At 37.1% G+C, this 20950-nt stretch overlaps 1 protein-coding gene across 1 annotated transcript in view; it reads right to left on the reverse strand.

The window, feature by feature from the left end:
- The window catches only part of Karl (lipocalin/cytosolic fatty acid-binding protein Karl), a 52884-nt gene that overhangs the window by 2767 nt on the left and 29167 nt on the right, over positions 1 to 20950 (reverse strand). The window contains exon 3 of the mRNA XM_075299672.1: positions 8580 to 8703. Within this exon, the coding sequence (XP_075155787.1) occupies positions 8580 to 8703 (124 nt within the window). The remainder of the gene's footprint in view (positions 1 to 8579; positions 8704 to 20950) is intronic.

The raw sequence follows: 20950 nt of genomic DNA on the forward strand, positions 1-20950 counted from the left end.
CACCATGTCGAAAACAGTCGTATACGATATCCACAACTCTTCGCAAAGGTGGCGTCACTATTGAGAAATTGTACCACGTACTACAAAAAAGTATCGCATGAGTGCAATTATTAGGTGCCTTTTTAGATAAATTTAGAACGACGCCAATAAGAGCCCATTCATTTCACAAAATATAAAATGTCTATTGTAACAATAGTGATGGCAAAATACTTTCTTGTACATTTCGTACTTTTTGATACGTTTCACCCATCACAGTTGGCGATTATTGCAGTGTCACTTACGAGTCTGTGGTAGCGATGAGGATGAAATGGAATTTTAAAATACTGACAGGGGATGAACAATGAACGGAATAGTCTAAGTAGCCTGAATTAACACGTCAGCTACGCTGCTATCAATAACTGATAAGTAGAAATTGAGGCGGCTGCACTTGCCTGGTCTTAGTTGGCCTTGGGAGGTCTCTCTCCTCCGGTGCTATGGACGGTGGTCGAACTCCGAAAACAGGATTAACCTTGTAGCTTCTCACCGCTTCAGCTATAGTATCCTCATGAATTCTGTTCAGTTCTGTCTGGTAAGCTGCCTGATCTAGAGGCTCTCTTTTATAACGCTGAATCTCGCGCTCTAGAAGGTGAAGATCAACCCTTACTTTCATCGGTGGTGGTTGCCTATCCACAAGGTGATTTGGATGACAACTTCGATAATTTGTGTCGACGCACTGGGATGACCCTGGTCTCCGCATAAAGGTGATCCAGGGGTGTACTATGGAGAAATCCTGTTGCAGCTCTAAGGGAAGCGTTCTGACAGGTTTGTATGTTATTCGCTCGTTTGATGTGTTCACACTGGCGCTGCATAGTCTACCACAGACCGGCCAATTGACTTATGTTATATGTAGTCTACAATGTTTCTTGGTCCGCACCCCAAGTGCTGCCGGCAAGCGACTTGAGGACCTTGTTTGTACCGCGGAGCTTATCACAAATTGCAGTGGCATGGGCAGACGACTTAAAAAGGCTGCCGAATGTGACCCCCAGAATCTTGGGGTAATTTGTGGTTGGAATTACTTCGCCGTCGACTCAGACTTTCAAATTCCTGCTTACTTCCGTCGTGAATAGTGTGGCTGAGGATTTGGTGGGAGATATCCTCAAATTTCTTGCAGTGAAATTACTGGTAAGATCAGCGTATGACTGGCGTCCGCACAGATTACTCTCTGATCGTTGTGTGAGTCCTTGTTTCAGTTCATAAACGCTTAATACTTGACCTATATCTCCATATGTCTGGACGATAGTACCCTGACAGCATTTCAAAGTTTGATTTCATCCCCATTGCTACCGCAGACTCGTAAGTGCCACTATGTCAAACGTCAACTGAAGGAGATCTGTCTAAATTTATCTAAAAAGACACCTAATAATTGCACTCATGCGATGCTTCAATATAGTAACTTGGCGTGGTATAACTTCTCAATAGTGACGGTGCTTTTCCGAAGAGCTTTGAATATCATATACGAGGGTTTTCGACGTGGTGGGGACGATCAGTAGTGCTATCAAATTCAAAAAATGTTGGCAGGGTATTGACTCCCAAGCCCTTGTATCAGTGACCCGTTTATCCTCGGGTTAATTGTCGTTCCCATGCTTTTCTTCTTCTCCACACTACACGGGCATCCTTTGATTCAGATGTCGACCTTTACTTCCATGTGTTGTTTCCTGTCAACCGAAATTAATATGTTTCAGTGATAAAGCTATTGAAGGATTATTGGTTTGTAAGCCTTCGAAATCGGATAACTCTTCATATGATATTGTTACGAATTTGATAATTATAGATTTAAGCTTATTTAAATTTCAAATTGTAACGATAAAATTTCGCTATCACTTGTTGGAATCATCTACTCATTTTCTAGTATTTTCCTGAACTTCTTTTATGTTCTTTTGTTTGCTTACTGAAATGTTAGTTCTTACTCTCTCATAGAATAGCAACCCCTTTGCTTTGTTATTCTGCATTCTCATTTTATCTCATTGTCTATTGTCATTGTTGTTGTAGTAATGCGAGCATATATCTATGTGAGTGTGTATGTGTTTGGCAGCCACCAGACGAACAACTTAATGGTCGTAGATCCTTCTAGCATTGTCTAAGAATGTTCTGGCGTTGCCAGAATATTGTAGTGCTACCAGAATGTTCTCGTATTGCCACACCGTCATATATAAAAGCGCTCGCATGCTGCTAACGAGTCAGTCTTAATTAAAGCGTCAAACGAATAACTTCAGTGTGAACGAATTGTAAAGTGTGAAGTCATAGTAAATAAATTGTAGATTGTCGTTATTTAAAAGAACTGTGTTTTAATTGTCGGGTAATTAAAAACGCCTAAATATAAAAACGTAACAATTGGTGTCGGAAGTGAAATAACGGGAAAAAATCTACAATGAAGTTTAATGAGCTTCGTGTGGAAGACTTAAAAAAGGAATTGAGCAAACTGGAGCTGCCGACAACAGGCAATAAGGCCCAGCTTCAAAAGCGTCTACTGGAAGAGTTTGAACGGCGTAATATGGACATTGCGACGCATGAGTTTGATTATAAGGAAGACATTGATGAATCAATACTCGTCAATACAAGCAGTGTAGAAACTCCATCTGTGGCTTCGAGTGTTGTGGATTACACATCAATGCTCAATGTTTTGAGCAAAATGATGGAAGCAAATTCTAGAAAAATGGAAGAAAAATTCGACGAAAATTCTAGAAAAATCATGGATGAGAATTCTAGAAAATTGGAAGAAAAATTCGACGAAAATTCAAAAAAGATGGACGAAAATTCTAGAATTCTCAATGAAAAACTACAACAAATTTCTGAAGGCATGGAAAAACGTGTGGACCATATAGAAAATCAAATTGTGGAATTGGATAAGAAAGTTCTTTCTGTGGATGAGAAAATTATGGTTCATGATGAGAAGTTTCTGCACATCGAGAAAAAAATGTCAGAGCTGGAAATTAAAGGTGGTCCAGTGCGCGTCATCGAGGGCTCAAAAATCAAAACTCCTGTTTTCGATGGCTCAACGTCATTTGATGTCTTCAAATTCCAATTCGAAATGGTTGCTTGTAGAAATTTGTGGAATGACAATGATAAAGCAATTGAACTTCTATTGGCATTAAAGGGCAATGCTGCTGATGTGATACAAAGCATTCCCGCTGCTTCTAGAAATAACTATAATGAAGTAATAGCGGCACTCCAACGCAAGTATGGCGGAGAGCATAAGCAGGACATCTTCAGAATGGAATTGAGAGGAAGAATCCAGAAATCGAACGAAACCCTACAAGATTTCGCAACAGAAGTTGAGCGGCTAGTGCTTTTGACATACCCAGGTGAGAGTCATCCTCTTGTGGACCGCATCAAGATTGAGACCTTCGTCAATGGAATTCGAGACCCAGATATAAAATGTGCAACATATGCGTCACAAAAGGCTACATTCGCTGAAACAGTAACATTCGCACTTGCACAGGAGACTGCAAGATTGCTAGCGCGGCCTCAAATTCACAAGGTACGTAAAGTAGAGACGGAGTGTGACGAACCAAAGTCCGTTATTGAGTCGATGAAAGAGGCTATGAAGCAGGCAATGCAAGAAATGAAGCAAGAGGCAAATAAATCTCGGATCAAATGCTATAACTGTGATAAGCCGGGACATCTAGCTCGAGAATGCAAAGCACGACGCAAACGGTCAAGGTCCACATCACCATCTCCATTAAACAATAGCCATAAGAAGGCGACCCCACAGTCAAGTGAGTCACCTTTAAACTAAATCGAGCTAGTTCAGCGGGGCAAGAGCTGGCTCCCACAGACGATGGCCCCACCATCTCCATAGCAATAGTTCAACAGAAAAATAACAATTTAACTATTGCGGGTGTTATTAATGGCGACAAGCGTACTTTGACGTTGGATACTGGTGCATCAAAGTCTATCATTAGATCTGATTTAGTAAAAGGAAAAGTTACACCACTGATTGGAGTCAAGCTACGCACGGCTACAGGGGAACCCGCAACCGTATATGGAAAGGTCGCCGTAAAATTAACTATTGCTAACAAATCCGTTACTTATGATTTCATTGTGGCCGATATAGTAGACGAAGTTATAATTGGAGCGGATTTCATGATTGCTTTTGGCCTCAATCTGGATATGAAGCGTCGTGTAATGACATGGTGCGATGCCGAAATAACGGTAAACGTGGGATACGACGAGAATACACCTGTCAGACGTTTGACAACGAGCCAGTCAGAGTCTATACCACCGAATGCCGAAGCAATTATATGGGTTTCTATGAATGGAGATTGTGAAGTCGGCCAATTGTGGGTTGTTGAACCAGCAGAAAACAAAAGCAACAACATCTTGATAGCAAATGCCCTGGTAACAACGAACGAAGAGAGACTAATACCAGTTCGTGTCTTGAACTTGTCTGACAATCATGAGCAAATTGTAAAATTTTCTGATATTGGAAAATGTACACCAGCCGAGGCAATAGTCAATTTGGAAGGCAACTCATCAAAGACACATGGAGCAGTGAGAAAACACCTAGAAGGGTATTTCGAGGCTTGGACACGTCATCTATCGCCGTCAGAGAGAAATAAAGCCAAGCAATTGTTGTGGAAAAACGCCTCTGCTTTTGCTTCTGAAAAGGGAAATCAAGGAAGAACATCTGTAGTGAAACATGAAATTAAAACCGCAGAAGAAAGGCCCATAAAACAGGCACCACGAAGTGTTCCCCTGGCAAAAAGAGGCGAGGTTCAAAAGCTCATAAAGGAAATGGCGGAGAGTGGAGTGATCGAGCCATCATCAAGTCCTTGGTGTTCCCCAGTTGTGCTGGTCAAAAAGAAAGATGGAAGTACCCGATTCTGCGTGGACTACAGAAAACTGAATGATGTAACCGAAAAGGACAGTTATCCGCTTCCACGCATTGATGACACGTTGGACACACTAGCCGGAACAACATGGTTTTCTACGCTTGATTTGCAGAGTGGATATTGGCAAGTAGAGATCGCCGAGAAAGACAAGGAAAAGACGGCTTTTGGCGTTAATGGCGGTCTCTGGCAATTCAATGTAATGCCGTTCGGGCTCTGCAACGCTCCGGCTACCTTCGAAAGATTGATGGAGCGGGTACTGAAGGGGTTGCACTGGAAATCGTGCTTGATATACTTGGACGACATCATAGTGATGGGCAAAACATTTGACGAGCACCTTAAGAACTTGAAAGACGTTATCCAGCAATTGTCAGCCGCTGGTCTACGCCTTAACGCAAAGAAATGCTCCCTTTTCCAGCGGGAAGTTAAATACCTGGGTCATCATGTGACTGCAGAGGGCATATCCACCGATGAAGACAAAATCCAAGCTGTCAGAGATTGGCCACGACCCCGAAATCTCCACGAATTAAGAAGTTTCCTTGGGTTATGTACATATTACCGACGATTCGTCCCAAACTTCGCCAGCATCGCCGCTAGTCTCCATACATTGACGCAAAAAGGTCAGAAGTTCCAGTGGAGCGACGAACAGGAGGATTCATTCCAACATTTAAAAGAACTTTTATGTTCAGCTCCTGTTCTAGCGTATCCTATTCCGGGCGAAAAATTTGTTTTGGATACAGATGCTAGCGCGCATGGTATTGGAGGTGTGCTATCCCAACAGATAGACGGCAAGGAGAAGGTCATCGGATATTTCAGCCGAACGTTGTCCAAGCCCGAAAAGAACTACTGTGTAACGCGACGAGAGCTGCTAGCCGTCATAGAGGGTGTAAAACATTATCATAAATATTTGTATGGACAACACTTCTTGCTCAGGACTGATCACTCAGCTCTACGATGGTTGCTCCAATTCAAGAATCCGGAAGCTCAACTGGCACGTTGGATCGAGAGGCTCCAAAGCTATGATTTCAGCATCGAGCATAGAAAAGGTGGAAAACACGGTAACGCTGACGCTTTGTCACGTCGACCTTGCAGTATAGAATGCAAGCACTGCTCGAAAGCTGAACATAAGGAGGAGATTGTTGATATTCGGCTGTTACACATCGAATCTGGAGTGGACTGGCCAACAGAACAGCGTAAAGATCCCATTTTGAACAAAATTATTTCAGCAAAGGAAGAGAACAAGAAGCCCAGTAAGAAAGACATAGCAGCCGAAAGTCCACTTATGAAATCATACTGGGCTCAATGGGATAGTTTAGTTCTAGTCAATGGATCCCTGCAACGTAAATGGGAAAGCGAAGATGGCAAGAGCAGCCGAAATTTGATCATCGTTCCAGATTCCAAAATAAGAGACGTTTTGGCGGAGTTCCATAATGGTCCCAGTGGAGGTCATCTGGGAATAACCAAAACCGCCGAGAAAGTGAAGCAACGATTCTACTGGGTTGGATGCCAGAAATCAATTGCTGAATGGGTAGCCAATTGCGAGAAGTGCATGAAGGCGAAAGGTCCAACAAGGAAAATTCGAGGTCCTATGCAAGAATATAGACCAGGAGCCCCGTTTGAAAGAATAGCAATGGACGTGGCAGGCCCTTTCCCAGTAAGTGATTCTGGAAACCGTTATGTCCTTGTGGTCATGGATTACTTCAGCAAATGGCCGGAGGTGTATGCAATTCCAAACCAAGAGGCAAAAACGATTGTGGATGTGGTCAACAAAAACTGGATATGTCGCTACGGTGTGCCGTCCGAGATTCACTCAGACCAGGGAAGAAATTTTGAATCGGCCATATTCAAAGAGATGTGTGAATCCCTTGGTATCAAGAAAACGAGGACTACGCCATTACATCCACAATCCGACGGCATGGTAGAAAGGTTTAATCGCACCCTGGAGGAACATCTTCGAAAAGTGGTGGACAACGGCCAGAGGGACTGGGTCGAGCATATACCAAAGTTTTTGCTGTCGTATAGATCTGCCATTCATGATTCCACCTCTCGAACACCGGCCAATGTTCTATTCGGAACTGAGTTGAAGTTGCCTGGAGATCTGATATTCGGCGCTAAACCTAATGAGCTCGCCATGGAAGAAAACAGAAACGACATCCCAAACACTTTCGGTGAAGTTCACGAATCAGTGCGCAACAAAATAAAAATGGTCAGCAACAGAATGAAGGCGAGATACGATCGTGCTGTAAATACTGAGGGCTTCCAAGAAGAAGAATTGGTTCTGCTATTTAACCCGCAACGAAAGAAAGGATTGTGTCCTAAACTGCAAACACAGTGGGAAGGCCCATACAAAGTCATCAAGAAGATTAATGATGTTGTATACCGGATTCAGAAGGACGACAGCCCTAGATCGAAGATGAAAGTTGTACATCTGGAACGATTGGCTCCTTACGGAACAGGTTCTGTGCCTGTTCGGGACGAACAGGCTTAAGCGGGAGGCAGTGTTACGAATTTGATAATTATAGATTTAAGCTTATTTAAATTTCAAATTGTAACGATAAAATTTCGCTATCACTTGTTGGAATCATCTACTCATTTTCTAGTATTTTCCTGAACTTCTTTTATGTTCTTTTGTTTGCTTACTGAAATGTTAGTTCTTACTCTCTCATAGAATAGCAACCCCTTTGCTTTGTTATTCTGCATTCTCATTTTATCTCATTGTCTATTGTCATTGTTGTTGTAGTAATGCGAGCATATATCTATGTGAGTGTGTATGTGTTTGGCAGCCACCAGACGAACAACTTAATGGTCGTAGATCCTTCTAGCATTGTCTAAGAATGTTCTGGCGTTGCCAGAATATTGTAGTGCTACCAGAATGTTCTCGTATTGCCACACCGTCATATATAAAAGCGCTCGCATGCTGCTAACGAGTCAGTCTTAATTAAAGCGTCAAACGAATAACTTCAGTGTGAACGAATTGTAAAGTGTGAAGTCATAGTAAATAAATTGTAGATTGTCGTTATTTAAAAGAACTGTGTTTTAATTGTCGGGTAATTAAAAACGCCTAAATATAAAAACGTAACAATATTCCTATCTCAACCTTGTCATCAGGGTTGGCCTGTCACAAACTGTGACTTTTGCGACATACGTTTGCGACGGTATAATACGTATGTCGCAAAAGTCGTAAACCTACTGTAGAAAACCAAATTTTGAATAGAAGAAATCCTGAACATTTTTTAATTTAGTTTGACAGCATTTGCTGTGAGTTTCTGCAGAAATTTGTGAAAGTTTTCCCATGGTCAAGCCTATTTTCTTAGGTGGTATCGAAATTCCCTTTAGTGAGTGTGTAAAATACCTTGGAGTTATATTGGACAGGAAACTGAACTTAAAGCTAAGAAAGGACGAGAAAATCCACGGTTACCCTGTACTCGTGCAAAAGGCAATAGGGAAAATGTGGGGACTAAAACCGAAAATTGTGAACATTCCTAAGAATTGAAACTTCTTCGCACCTACCATCGTCTTGGATATCATCGAATTCGCTGCCTAGCCGACGCGACTAAAGTATTTTCAGTTTGCGACTTTTGTTACTTTTTCTACATTTACGACGCGTATGTGACGTTTACGACGTTTACAACTTTGCGACAGTCGCAAACCTAAAAAAGTTTGATACAGACCATCTCTGCTTGTCATGTACATTTATCCCCACATACTTACATATATCCTCTGTATGCATCCAGTGGGCAGGAGTGTTGAAATCTGGAATGTCCCAAGTAATGTTACCCTGTAACTTTTCACGTAAAGGATCTTCAGCAAATATGTAAGTAAAGTTCATGGTAATCTGAAAAATATAAAGAAAATGAAAATAAATGAACGATGAAAGTAAAAAAAATCAACGATCAATAAGAATTATATTGTATGTACAACAAGTAGATGCAGTCGAAAGTTCGGCCGGGCCGAATCTTATGTACCCCCTATTATAGATTGCGTAAACAACTCTACTACCAACGGTCGTTCACAATCATATCTTCAACAGAGGTTAATACTAAGCAAGAGTACACTCAATAAGTCAAATCTGTGGATCGGTTTATATGGAGATTATATGTAATTGTGGACCGATATGGACAGGCATATTAATTCGCATAAATAGGTTAGGTTAGGTGGCAGCCCGATGAATCAGGCTCACTTAGCCTACTCAGTCCATTGTGATACCACATTTGTGAACTTCTCTCTTATCACTGAGTGCTGCCCTATTCTATGTTAAGCTCAATGACAAGGGACCTCCTTTTTATAGCCGAGTCCAAACGGCGTTCCACATTGCAGTGAAACCACTTTGTAACCCTCAGAAATGTCACCAGCATTACTGAGGTAGGATAATCCAATGCTGAAAAACTTTTGGTGTTCGGTCGAAGCAGGAATCGAACCCACGACCTTGTGTATGCAAGGCGGGCATGCTAACTATTGCACCATGGTGGCTCCCTTCGCATAAATAAGTTAACATCCCTGCGTTTGAGACCCTATTTATTTATTCGTTTTTCGCAGAAACAAACTTAGTACTAAGCACTTCATGGAATATTTTTGTCGCAAAAATTTTACTGAGGTGGGATAATACACCGCTGAAAAACTTTTTGGTGTTTGGTCGCAACTGGGTTTGAATCCAAGACCCTGTGCATGAAAAGCGGGCATGCTAACCATTGCACCACGGGAATGGGGATCATAATATGTTCCCCCTGAACATTATGCTATTGAAATATGTTTACGATTATTGTAAAAGGAATATGGGTTAAAGAATGAATACTGGCATCAAGTACCGAATTTTAGGTGGATCGGGTAAAACAATGAGCCTTCAGGATCAAGTCAGGAGAGTGGTCTATATTTTGGGGCTATATATAAATGAGTATGGTCCGATATGCTCCAGTTGCAGTATTTAGTGACCTACACAAAAAGAAAAAAAATAATAATTTTCTCCCGAACGAAAGTTTAGACAAACGAAACCCCGATTGTTATAAAGTATTTTCTTTAATGGGAAATAATCCCCGAATTTATGATAAGTGGTGCAACGATTATACCAAGGTATATTTATTAAGGTACTATCATGCTATCTGGTGATTACAATTTTTATACCCTCCATCATAGGATGGGGGTATATTAACTTTGTCATTCCGTTTGTAACACATCGAAATATTGCTCTAAGACCCCATAAAGTATATATATTCTGGGTCGTGGTGAAATTCTGAGTCGATCTAAGCATGTCCGTCCGTCCGTCCGTCCGTCCGTCTGTTGAAATCACGCTAACTTCCGAACGAAACAAGCTATCGACTTGAAACTTGGCACAAGTAGTTGTTATCGATGTAGGTCGGATGGTATTGAAAATGGGCCACATCGGTCCATAATTATATATAGCCCCCATATAAACCGATCCCCAGATTTGGCTTGCGGAGCCTAAAACAGAAGCAAATTTCATCCGATCCGGCTGAAATTTGGTACATGGTGTTGGTATATGGTCTCTAACAACCATGCAAAAATTGTTCCACATCGGTCCATAATCATATATAGCCCCCATATAAACCGATCCCCAGATTTGGCTTGCGGAGCCTAAAAGAGAAGCAAATTTTATCCGATCCGGCTGAAATTTGGTACATGGTGTTGGTATGTGGTCTCTAACAACCATGCAAAAATTGGTCCATATCGGTCCTTAATTATATATAGCCCCCATATAAACCGATCCCCAGATTTGGCTTGTGGAGCCTCTAAGAGAAGCATATTTCATCCGATGCGGCTGAAATTTGGTACATGGTGTTGGTATATGGTCTCTAACATTCATACAAAAATTGGTCCACATCGGTCCATAATTATATATAACCCCCATATAAACCGATCCCCAGATTTGGCTTGCGGAGCCTCAAAGAGAAGCAAATTTCATCCGATCCGGCTGAAATTTGGTACAAGATGTTGGTATATGGTCTCTAACAACCATGCAAAAATTGGTTCACATCGGTTCATAATTATATATAGCCCCCATATAAACCGATCCCCAGATTTGGCTTGCGAAGTCTCCAAGAGAAGCAAATTTCATCCAAGCCGGTTGTAATTTAGAACATGGTGTAAGTATATGATCTTTAACAACCGTGCCAGAATTGGTCCATATCGGTCCATAATTATATATAGCCCCCATATAAAACGTTCTCCAGATTTGACCTCCGGAGCCTCTTGGAAGAGCAAAATTCATCCGATCCGGTTCAAATTAGGAAGGGGGGGGGGCTTAGTATATGGTCGCTAACAACCATACCAAAATTGGTCCAATCACACAAAAATTGGTCCATATCGGTTCATAATCATGGTTGCCACTAGAGCCAAAAATAATCTACCAAAATTTTATTTCTCTAGAAAATTTTATCAAAATTTTATTTCTATAGAAAACTTTGTCAAAATTTTATTTCTAGAGAAAATTTTGTTAAAATTTTATTCGGTTCATAATAAAATTTTCATCATTTTCAAAATTTTATTTCTATAGAAAATGTTGTCAAAATTTTATTTCTATAGAAAATTTTGTTCAAATTTTATTCGGTTCATAATCATGGTTGCCACTCGAGCCACAAATAATCTACCAAGATTTTATTTCTATAGAAAATTTTGTCAAAAGTTTATTTCTATAGAAAATTTTGTTAAAATTTTATTTCTGTAGAAATTTTTGTCAAAATTTTCTTTCTATAGAATATTTTGTCAAAATTTTTATTTCTATAGAAAATTTTGTGAAAATTTTATTTCTATAGAAAATTTTGTTAAAATTTTATTTCTGTAGAACATTTTGTCAAAATTTTATGTCTACTTTGTCAAACTGAATTATATACGTATTGGATCGATCTTTTTTGATTTAATATATACCACGTATGGACTTACATACAATTTAGAAGATGGTGTTAGGAGGTTTTAAGATACCTTGCCATCGGCAAGCGTTACCGCAACTTAAGTAATTCGATTGTGGATGGCAGTGTTTAGAAGAAGTTTCTACGCAATCCATGATGGAGGGTACATAAGCTTCGGCCTGGCCGAACTTACGGCCGTATATACTTGTTTCATTTGATCAGAACTTTGATTGCCAATATTTGCTTATATTTTATTAATGGTATAGGCGTAGCTAAATGAGTTCTATGGGTTTGTCATCTCCCCCTACCAAATACCATGCAATATTTCTTCAAACTATGATATCTTTGAATTAAATATTTAGTATTCTTCCCATTTACACGAATTAATTGGTTCTCATTTTGAGGTATCTTAACAATGAGCACACATTGTAGCTTTCACCCCTTAGGAGAACGTTGCCAGCCAATGTTTAACTGACAATTGTAACAAATAAAAGTAAAAATTCAAAATGAAACAAGTTCGGCTAGGCCGAATCTTATGTACCCTCCACCATGGATTGCGTAGAAACTTCTACTAAAGACTGTCAACCACAATCGAATTACTTGGGTTGCCGATGGCAAAAAAAGGCCGAGAAAATACGTATATAATTCAGTTTGACAAAATTTTCTATAGTGATAAAATTTTGACAAAGTTTTCTATAGAAATAAAATTTTGACAAAATTTTCTATAGAAATAAAATTTTGACAAAATTTTCTATAGAAATAAAATTTTGACAAAATTTTCTATAAAAATTAAATTTTGACAAAATTTTCTATAGAAATAAAATTTTGACAAAATTTTCTATAGAAACAAAATTTTGAAAAATTTTTTATAGGAACAAAATTTTGACAAAATTTTCTATAGTGATAAAATTTTGACAAAATTTTCTATAGTGATAAAATTTTGACAAAATTTTCTATAGAAATAAATATAGTGATAAAATTTTGACAAAATTTTCTATAGAAATAAAATTTTGACAAAATTTTCTATAGTGATAAAATTTATACAAAATTTTCTATAGAAATAAAATTTTGACAAAATTTTCTATAGAAATAAAATTTTGACAAAATTTTCTATTGAAATAACATTTCGACAACATTTTTTATATAAATAAAATTTTGACAAAATTTTCTATAGAAATACAATTTTGACAAAATGTTCTACAGAAATAAAGTTTTGGTAGATAATTTTGGACGATATGGACCAATTTTTGTGTGATTGGCGATCGGCTATATATACCCAACAAAAAAATTTTGAAGTTCTTCCAAAGGCACAACTTTAAAAGCACTTGCAGAAGATGTACTCCCAATGATGTTCTTTATTTTAACTACACAGGAAGTTCTTTTCATTCAATTTTTTATAACATGATTTTTTCATGTTTTTAATGGGTAATTTAAACTTTTTTTATTTCAAATTGGTTCAAAACAGTTTAAGAATTCATAAAATGGTACAAATTATTGAAATTTTGTCGAAAAAAAATGCTAAATCCAACCTGAAAAAATTGTGAATTTTTGAAAATATTTGTGGGCAAACGTTTCATACAAGCGTTAGAATCCATTAAAAGTTATAAAAAATTATAAAAATTATTTATTTGGCACAATATCACAGAATTTTTTCATTTACATCCAAAACATTGAATTCGGATCACATCTAAAGAAGTGATGCAAATTCTGTGCACCGGCTGTTGAAATGGAGGACTTCTGTCCTATGACAAGCCCATGTTAAATTCATCGATTCTGCGTCAATTTTGCACCACTTCCGGATCCAAAAATAACATTTTCATTACTTTTTTGGCGACGCTTTTTTTGCTGGGTAACTATAGACCGATATGGACCAATTTTTGCATGACTGTTAGCGGCCATATACTAGCGCAATGTACCAAATTTAAACCAAATCGTATGAAATTTGCTCCTCCAAGAGACGCCGAAAGCCAAATCTGGGGGTCGGTTTATATGGGGCTATATATAATTATGGACCGATATGGACCAATTTTTGCATGATTGTTAGAGACTATATAGTAATATAATGTAAAAAATGTTAAACGAATCGGACGAAATATGGTCCTTCAAGGGGGTCTATATATGGGGCCTATATATAATTATGGACGAATTTTAGCATTAATGTGAGCGACCATTACTTGCACCACGTACCAAATTTCGACCGCATCGGATGAAATTTGCTCCTCCAAGAAGATCCGCAAGCAAAATCTGGGGATCGGTTTATATGGGTGCTATATATAATTATGGACCGATATGGACCAATTTTTTGCATGGGTGTTAGTTAATATACCCCCATCCTATTGTGGGGGATATAAAAATATCGAAATTCTTTTGCAAACCGTAACATATTTTCACATAGTATATATGGGTACATTTCCAGATTTTCTCTGCTTTAAATTTGTAATACTGAAAGTACCTTCCTCAATATGCCTCCAATCCATTCTATTTCTTTTCAAAGAAACAATTCTACACCCAGAAAAAAGTGACCCCTTCTTTAAGTTAAAATGAACTCATTGTGAAGAAAGTTGAACTTCGTATAGAGCCAAAGCCATTTTTATTTGTTTGAACGATGTGATTTTCGTAGAAATTAGGAATAATGTATTCCATATATTAGTTAACATTTTCCTATATTTATGTACCACTATACTACAGAATGAAAAAATTTAACTAATTTGAATTCATATATGGAATGATTTTATTGAAATTTTTTCATTCATTTGGACAAATCTTACACATTTGTGGTAAAACTTTTACTTCATAATTAGAACTGCTTACCTTCGTTTTTAAATACAATTTTATTTATTTCTATAAGCAACTTTATCTTCAATAAAAGACATGTTTTATTAATATATTGAATATATTTATTAAGAATCAACAGCATCGAATCTCTTTGAAATATTAGTTTATTATTCCACTATTTCCAATTTCCGTGTGATATTATCAACTGTAAAACGCACTTTTTCTTCTTCTTGTACTTTTCACTTTTAATAAGTTGCTGCCTAACTATTTTTTTTATTTATTTTATTTTATTTTCTCGATTTTGTAATTTGAAGTCATGGGCCAATATATATTAAATTACAATAAAGACTACTCCAAAATTTAGAATACAAAATTATAAAAACATAATGACTTAAGACTAAAAATAATAATAATAATATGGGTAACAATTATTTAAAAAAAGGAAACAATGTATAGATATAAATTTATGTTTATAAAAAAAAAATACTATAAATAATAATAATTAAATCACATATTTATTGATTAGTGTTAATAATTGTACATGACGATCATATTAAGCGGTAAGACAAGTAATGGACACAGCATACTATAAAGTTTATTTATTTTTTATTTATTTATTTATTTATTTATTTTTTTTTTTATTATGTCAGATTATGTCAGATTAGCAAAATGAAGAAGTAGCTTTTTTCGATATGTAGGACAGGAAACGTTGAATGTTCTCAAAGTTGAGGGTAGCGCGTTAAAAACACGGGCTACTCTGACCCCGAAAGATCCATCCAAATAGGGCAGAACTCTAGGTATAATCAACTGATTTGCCCTGACCGAGTGACAGAACGTAAAACTACTAACAAGAAAAGATGGAGTACGATTACGAAATATTTTATAAAACAGCAACATAATACGAAAGTATACGAAATTAGAAAAAGAACAATTAAGAAAACGGTGGACGTCTGGGCTCACATGATCAAAGATTCTACGAGAGTATATATATCTAACTACCCTATTCACTGCATGATTCACTCTCAGCATGTTACCTCTGCTCGTTCCAGAATAGATCTCGAGGCAATATAAAATATTGGGCATGATAAGAGCATGAGCCAAACGTTCCTTAACAAAACGTGGTAGTACCAAATCTGTATTGTACAATTGCCGAAGACAAGCAGTTGTACGCGCAACCACGCTATCAACATGAAGGTTAAACGATAGCTTATCATCTAGTATCACGCCCAAACATTTTATACTACTTACGAACTGAATGCTCGTACCATTGTAGCACAGGTGCACATCCGAAACGTCGCCTCTGGAAAAGAGTAAAGCCTTCGTCTTCGAGGCATTCACACTAAATCTATTCGAGGACATCCATGAGCTGAGAGATTGTAATGCCAAATCAATCTTGCTCTGCAGAACAGGAACGTATCGACCGGATCCAGTAAATAGTAGTTGTACATCATCTGCATAAGCGTAAGGTTTACACCAAACACTTAAATTATCAAACAGATCATTAACATATAGAACAAATAGAAGGGGACCCAAAACCGAACCCTGTGGAACACCACTTTTTACAGACAATGTAACAGAAGAAACTCCACCAACATTAACAAATTGCTCTCTTCCAATTAAATATGAATATATTAGCCTACAAGCAGATCTACTAAACCCAAATTTTCTAGTCAACTTTTGAATTAACACAAAGTAGTCAACCCTATCGAATGCTTTCTCCAGATCAAGAGAAACCAATACACCTATGTTGTTATTGGCTAGACCTTTACGAATTGAATCCGTTAGTCCCAACAACAACATAGTTGTACTTCTGCCACTTCGAAACCCACATTGACAATCATTCATCAACGATCTACTCTCCACGATAGAAACGAGTTGCTGTTTCAATACATGTTCAACCACCTTAGAAAGAACTGGGAGCAGTGCTATTGGCCGGAACTCACAGCTATCCCTTTTCCTGATAGGAGTAACTTTCGCCGTCTTCCAGACTTTGGGGAATATAGAAGTTGTAATGATGTGGTTCACAATGTGCAACAGAAAAGGAGATACCATATCAAAAATTGTCCTAAAAAATTTGAGGGAGAAACCGTCACTACCAGCTGCGTTCGACTTAACCATATGGAAGCCCGTATAAAGATCTGAAAGCGTAATATGACTAAATGAGAATCCATCGTCACTCCCATATGTATGAAGATAGTCTAAAACATTTCCCACGGAATCGGACTGACTATTAACGAATGCAGAGTTCATATCATCCAGATTCTCGGACGAAACAATATGATTAGCGTCATTGCGCAAGCCAAGTCTATTACCCTTAACCAATTTCCATAAATCCGCCGGACTACCACAATTATCAAAAAGTTTAAAGTGAGCACTTCTTTTAACATTTCTCTTAACTCTTTTACAACGGTTTCTAAGCCTGCAGTAAGTTCTCCAATTCAAATCGTTCCTATCGCGAAGGAAGGCTCTAAAAGCGAGATCACACATTGATTGATGGTACCTTATAACTGGACTACTTAACCAGTTGTCAGACGTGTACCGATTCAACTTCACCCTTTTCTGGAAAGTTGAATGTAGTATATCTAAGCCCCGCATAAAAATGAACATTTGCCTATTGACATCAGACTCACGATAAACTTGTTCAAAATCAGCATCTACAAAATTTCGCTGAAGAGCCTCCTCGCTATAATTATAATAATCATAAAATTCATAGAAACGTTCGGAGCGTTGAGCATAAATGCCAAGAGATATGAAAATAAATGCATGTTTGGATATGTTCGGGCAAATGAATTGACCACTATGCTCAAGCTGTGTTGCAGAAGATGTCAAGAAAAAATCAATCAGAGAAGTAGAGTGATGAAAAACATCGAAATGTGTTGGACAGGCATTATGGATTATCGAGACACCCAATCTATTACTCGATTGTCTCACAGAAACCGCATTCGTAATATCAAAAAGGTTTCTATTAAAATCACCCATAATTACTATGTTATTATAACAAACTAAAAGGTCTGCAATTTCACTTTCAAAATCCCCAAAATTGCCATGCGGTAAATAGACAACACCTACTAACAGCCTCCCATTGACGGTAGCAACCTCAATAAAAAGACATTCAACATTACAATAATTCCTCCCCGTATATACTACTTTATAACTCAACTTCTTGGACACAAGAAATCCTACTCCACCCCCTCTCACATTGGGCCGATCATTCCTACAAAAGGAAAATCCAGAAACGTCAACCGATTCCGAAGGTGTGGATGATTTTAGCCATGTCTCGGATATACCAACTATATCTAAAAAACTATCTTCAACAATATTCTTGATTTCAGCCAATTTAGATGAAGCTGGATTTATACATAAACTTTGTGAATTAAAGTGCATGATATTTAAACTTTTTCCTCTGTTTGCAAGTACTGAACGCAAGAACTGATTGTCATGTACAATAGGTCCAAGATTATCTGTGTACATAATAGAGAATAGATTTCAAAAATATGACAAATGTAGATATCTCTATGAGCAACCAGAAAAATAAATAAATTTAAAAATAGTTTAGTACTATATAAAGATCTACAGTATCTACTAGAGTCTTTGATTATAGTGACGCAATATTCAAAGGAACCAACTGGTTATTATCTTTGTTGTGTGAATCAAGAAGTTCACTACATTGATCAATGTCAAGCGACATACGTTTCCCATTTGAATGACAAATAACTACCTTGGGACGGTCTGCATTTGTTAGTTTATAAGTTCTTATGATTCCTAGTCTTTTTAATTTTTTGCATAGAAAAATAATATCAGACGCCGTCTTTTGTAAATGGTCATTTAGATAAACCCTTGCTCTTACATCGCCACCTTGAACATCACATAGGAGTATAGAGCCACGTTTGTGGTAATTGGCCATTATACAGTCTCTAGCATAAACAGAGTTTAACTTGACGAGAACCGATTTTCCTTTAGCCATGTAACAACAGTGTTGAATATCACCTGGCCCTAACTCAACACCACAAAGCGAGGCAATCTTGACTACAGGCTTTCTCAAATCGTCAACACCATCTGGCAAACCATTTATAACAATATTTGCTCTGTTAAGACGCCTTCTTTCTATATCATTCTGTACTTCCATTTCGTTCATTTTCTTCGTGCACATTGTTTCAAATTGTTTCGTTACTGCAAGACAGTTCATCACATCTTGCTCAATTTTTTGTATCTTAAGATTCATTTCATTATGTACTGCATCAAAAAGCCCATCCATATTGTCGTTTATTTTATCAATTTGGGATTGAATGTTTTCTTTGTATGCATCAAACATTGACGAAAAGCTTTGTATTTGCGATTGTACGTCTTGTTTGAATGCATCAAAAGATAAAGAAATCTCAGTCAGGCGGTTTCTTAGTTCATCCCGCAGTGATGATGAAGATATGCTGTTGTTAAATGTAGTATTTCTGCTAATGGTTTCATTAATTGTACTATCATTGCTTGTATCAGTCACACCATTTCGGGTGCATTTCGGACATTTAAACAAAAACATTTTGCTCTTATGTAAAAATGAATGGACATCCCTAGACATCTTAACGCAGGAGATATGATAAAAATCATCGCATAGATAGCATCCAATACTATTCTCGTTCTCCTTAACACGCTTTGCACATTTCGGGCATGTATAAATGCGGCCAGCCATAATATCGTTAATAAATATATAAGCAGCACAATCCCAGAACAAGAGTATATCAAAACAAAAGAGCAGCAAGCAGGAACACAGTAACGTATATGTAATGATGATGAGTAGTGGTAAAATAATAGCAGAGAAAAATAAGCTTTGTGGGTGACAGCAAACCAAAACAATTCCAAAGAAGACAGTAGTGAAGCAAATGCAGATCAGTGCATACATACACGCAATGGCGGCAAAACAGTTGTTTATAAAAACGTCATCTCCAACAAAACAACAGAGACAGAATATTATTCTTTTGATTCAGGGCTAAATGTTGAATGTTTATGACAATGTACCAATAGTCATGTAAGCACGGTTTATTTTAGTGTTTATTAATCACAAGAAGAACTACTTAAAGTTGCTGATTTATTTAATATTATTATTTTTACTGGAGCTCAATTATAATTTACTAGTTGCACATGGCAGGGTTGCCAACTTTTTTTTTCAAATATTTTGTCCTCCTTTTACAATTTCAATACCTACAAATATAAAAAATCATAAAACATTTTTGTTACAAAAGGTTAGCGTCACTGAATATTACCTGATATTTGAAGATTCCAAAATGAAGACAAATGAAAGGGTTGTTATTCTGCTGGTGTTTTCTTCCTTTATACACCATCACGACATTGATTGTTATTTTCAAAAAACGAAAAATTTTCTCACTAATTTAAAATAACAAATATTGTATATATTTTATTTGCTATTTATTATATTATTTTACCATATTATTTTTTAACAATCTCTCCGTATACCAAAACAACGCGATTCCAACTAGAAAAAACAACCGACACGCAAACATATCGATTACACCCACGCGCAAACACATCGATTACGATGACAGGTATCGATTACAGGTAGACAATAGAAATTTAGGAAAATTTCCTATATTCTAACAAGTGTTTTCCTTAAGTTTTGAAAGGATTGCATACTTCTTAGTACGAATGAACTAAAATATTTCTCTATGCCAAGTGTTGTTCGTATGTATGAAAAACTTTCTATTATAAAGGAAGTCGCAATTATCATTTTATAAGAAATTTTACTAATTTTGAGGAAACTTGGTTTTAGTTCGGTTTTTGTTTATTTTTACGAATGCTTTGTTATCGGTGAATAAAATTTTCTTTTTCAGTAGTAAATTCTTATACCCAGCGAAGAAAATAGTATGAGTAAAATTCCATGCCTTATTCTAGTTAATGAACTATTCCTAACTGCTTACAGTTTAGGATTTTTTTTTACTGAAACGAGTAAATTTTATTATTTTTCACAAAAATTTACCTTGATGGAAATAAAATGGATAAACTATATTGATGAAAATTTTTTCCTTTAGTTTCGGAGGCACTTTTTTCTGGGTGTAGTGTCAAACGAAAACTTTGCTGACTAAAATTGTGTTCCTCAGTAAAGAAAACTGTTCTTTGAGTGTATAACAAAAGGAAGTGCTTATGTGCTTAGATGGACAGAGATGGTAATATCAACTGAGAATTTCACAGCGAAAAATTAAATGGTGTCTCAGACGAATATTTCTATAGAAACGACTATATTCGGTCTTAAGCCAACATTGTTATGCGTTACAAAGAGAGTGACAAAGGTTGTATACCTTTATCGTATGGTGATCGAAATAAAAATGACAGGATACATGACATATCATCCCATAAAATGAAATACGAAATTGATGGCGACGTTTTTGCCAAACTCATAATTATTCGGCATGACTTCAATCAAAAATGTGATATATATTCCCT

This window comes from Haematobia irritans, chromosome 3 (genome assembly GCF_050003625.1).
Source record: "Haematobia irritans isolate KBUSLIRL chromosome 3, ASM5000362v1, whole genome shotgun sequence".
NCBI lineage: Eukaryota > Metazoa > Arthropoda > Insecta > Diptera > Muscidae > Haematobia > Haematobia irritans.